Source organism: Asparagus officinalis, chromosome 3, assembly GCF_001876935.1.
Source record: "Asparagus officinalis chromosome 3, Aspof.V1, whole genome shotgun sequence".
NCBI lineage: Eukaryota > Viridiplantae > Streptophyta > Magnoliopsida > Asparagales > Asparagaceae > Asparagus > Asparagus officinalis.
Window position 1 is genome coordinate 96194059 of NC_033796.1, and position 3481 is coordinate 96197539.

The 3481-nt window shown below is 34.7% G+C and overlaps 1 protein-coding gene across 1 annotated transcript; it reads right to left on the bottom strand.

Annotated features, from left to right (window-relative positions):
- Nucleotides 2243–2776, bottom strand: LOC109835456. The gene has a single exon (XM_020403436.1). The coding sequence runs from the start codon at nucleotides 2774–2776 to the stop codon at nucleotides 2243–2245; it is 534 nt and encodes a 177-aa protein (XP_020259025.1).

Genomic DNA, 3481 nt, shown 5'->3' on the forward strand with positions numbered 1-3481 from the left:
GTGGTTTGATCAAGTCTTACAAAGAAAATTTTTTTTTTGATCAAACATCATTTTTGGTTTAAATGATTGATTTATGATTTCTTTTGGTTGATTTGTTTTTATTTGAAAACTTTTTTGCATGAATCTCATGTTCCTCTTCTTTTGATTTCATAAATCTATTCCTTTATATGGTTTTTATATTTTTTTTGTGCTAATGAGACACTTCTTTCATATTAACATATTTATATGTGTTCTCATTGTCCTTTTGTATGTGAGTGGTGTTTAGCATATTTTTTATCTATGCTTGCTCACATATATTTGCCATGATCTTCATTTCATATATTCTATATGGCATTTTGATAGGGGGAGCAATTGATAGGGGGAGCAATCCCTATATCTTTTTATGTTTGATACTCACCCGTGCTTATTGATAGGGGGAGCTCTCGCTCTCTTATTCTTTTTATCCCCTTTTTGATGTTGTCAAAGGGGGAGAAATATTGTGAGTATATTATTTCTTGTTTATATGCATGATATATTATACATTGTATATTCATTTCCTTTCATGCATATATCATTTTTGTAAATTGTTTGTCATCATCAAAAATGGGGAGATTGTTGGCCTTCTTGTTTTGATGATGTTTAACAAACAATTTACCACTAATGTTGTTTGTCTAGTATTTGTGTTTTCGTATTTATTGTAGACAAACAATGTTGTTGGAGGATGGATGGAATAGAGCTTCAACGATCATATCCAAAGGAGGTTGGCGGAATGTCGGTGAAGCCTTGCTATTCAAGTTAAAGATCAAGTTCAAGCTTCATCCGCAAGTGTACCAAGATAGAGCTTCGTTGAAGATCAAGATTGCTTGGGTAATGTAGTTTAGGATTTATATTATGCGTGTTAAGTACTCTAAGCTCAATATCTATACACACACATTTATTGGTTTCTTCGTATATATATATAGTTATATATATATACACAAGTTTTGGTTTCTATATATATATATAGTTTTATATATATACATATATGTTTTTGGTTTAATTGTTTTCGAGTTTATATATGAAACAAATGAATAGAATTGGAAAATACTATTTTGTTTCATGTTTATATGCCTATATATGATTTCACCTTTAACAAGCTTATATTTAATGAAATCATATTTAGTGTTTTGAATATATTGCATAGAATATGCAAATTTATGAAAATATTGTATTTCTAGATTATAGACTTCATAACAACATGTTATATCTTTTATCAAGTCTATACAATCATTTCATAAGGTTTCAAAATGTTGTTTAAGTCAAAATATCAAAATATCAATTTTCAGGTTTTCATGTTTTGGACTATTTTGTAAAATGATGATATTTTTCATTTGGGAAGTCCTTTTTCAAAACCAGTCATTGTAGCATGTTTATTATCATGTCTAAAGAGTTGTGCTTAATTGAGTTCTCACCTTGTTTAGAGAACAATCAATTGATTTATATTGTGCTTAATTGTGAGGATTCACTTGTAATACACTTGTACACCGAGAGAAGTGTGTGGTGAGAGACGGGGTCGAATCCAAGAGGAGTGGCGTCGGTTGACGTGCCTAGGGAGAGGTTGTAACCGAGCACTTGAGGAGGAGGACACGGGCTAGGACCAACACTTAGTGTGTGAGGTGTGATTGCATAGTGATTGTATTGTGAGGTGTAAACGTTGTTCGGGTGAACGTAGAAAACCCGGTTGAGATAGTGGAGATCTCCTCGAGGTGAGGAGCGGAGACGTAGGTCGTGGGGACCGAACTCCGTAATTGATCATATCGTTTTGTTTGTGATTGCATTGGCGTTCTTATTCTTGTTTTCATATCTTATATCGCCTTTGTGTATTGCTCATCATATTACCCTATCACTTGTGTAGATTGTTTATTTTACCCTTGTGTTAGTTCATATATCCTTGCTCATATATTTGTATTTTGTATATTGCATATTCTTGCACATAACTCTTTGTATATCTATCTTGCAAGAATATATTTGTTAATTAGTTTTAATTAGCATTTAATCGGATTAGATTAGCATAAGACCCTAATCACCCCCCCTCTAGGGTCTAACAGATATAACAATAAAACTAACTGAAATAACATTAAAACTAACTGAAGTAGTTACACAAAATTTACAATGATCAAAATAGTTTGTTTTTTGATCTTCACCACCAAAACATAATCAACCTATAATAAGTCCATGAAAATCACAATCAAACTGATTTGAAAATATTCAAAAGCGTGATATTTCAATCAGCTATTGGTTGGTTACATGTTCGTCGATTGTGACCGAACTCCTTACATCGGTTACACTTCAACATTATAGAAGGATTTAGTCCAGAAGGGATCCACTTTGTTTTTGGTCTTCCTCTACGAATCGAGGTTAATGGAGGTCTAATCTCCATATTCTCATCCGTTATAATTGGCTTCTCATCATCAGGAATTGGATATATGGGAAAGGAGTAACACTTGCGGTACACCTCTGTGCTGAAATAGTCAGAAATATATGGATACAATAGCTGATCTTTGTGCCTGATTACAGCGGCCGCATGCTTGCAAGGTAGTCCAAGAACTTGCCATTGGCGACAAGTACACGTGCAGTACTCCAAATTCACTCTAACAGATGGGGAATCATATACTTCATACAGAATCGACGTCGAAGGATTAACATGAAGACAACGTGCACCCTCGTTGATTAGGACAAGATGCTCCTCTACACTAGGAGCAAATGGTGTAGTCCATTTGTTGGATTCCTCACGTCTATCGTAGCTCATTTTCATCATCTTCACCCGGATGTGATCAACCAACTACGCTATCAGTAAAAATCGGGCTTCCTTAATCCTTGTGTTGAAGGACTCAGCTAGATTTGAGGTTAACCACCCATACCTGCAACCATGTTATAGCTATAGGATTATTCAAATGTTATACATGTTCAAACACACATATCAGAGAATTCAATCATAAAGACCAAAAATATGTAAAAATGGTGACCTCTTTCCAGGAAAATAACAATTAGCCCAGTTCTGTGGGCTCATATTCAGCATTTCAATGAAAGCAATAGATGACTTATTCTGGAGCTTGTTGCATTCATTATGATAATCATGCATTGTGTAGGCATAGGTAGCTCTCTTCATAATTTGAACACAATCATCCCTAAGTGGTGCTGGTAACCTTTTCTTTGACAAGTTGTTCTTATAATTGGCCATTAAATGGCGGATGCAATAACTGTGATATGAACAAGGGAAGCAATTCTTGACGGAATTTTGAAGTCCTTTTTCTCGATCAGAGATTATAACCAGCTCATCATTCGGAGTATATGGATCATCTGAATTGTACAATACATCACGAATGCATTCAAGGAACCACTCCCAATTGCTCTCATTCTCGGTTCCACAAATGCAAAGAGCGACAGGAAACATTCCTCCATCTCCATTCAAAGCAGTAGCAGGAAGTAGAGTTCCCTTGTACCTATCAAAAAGATGGGTGCC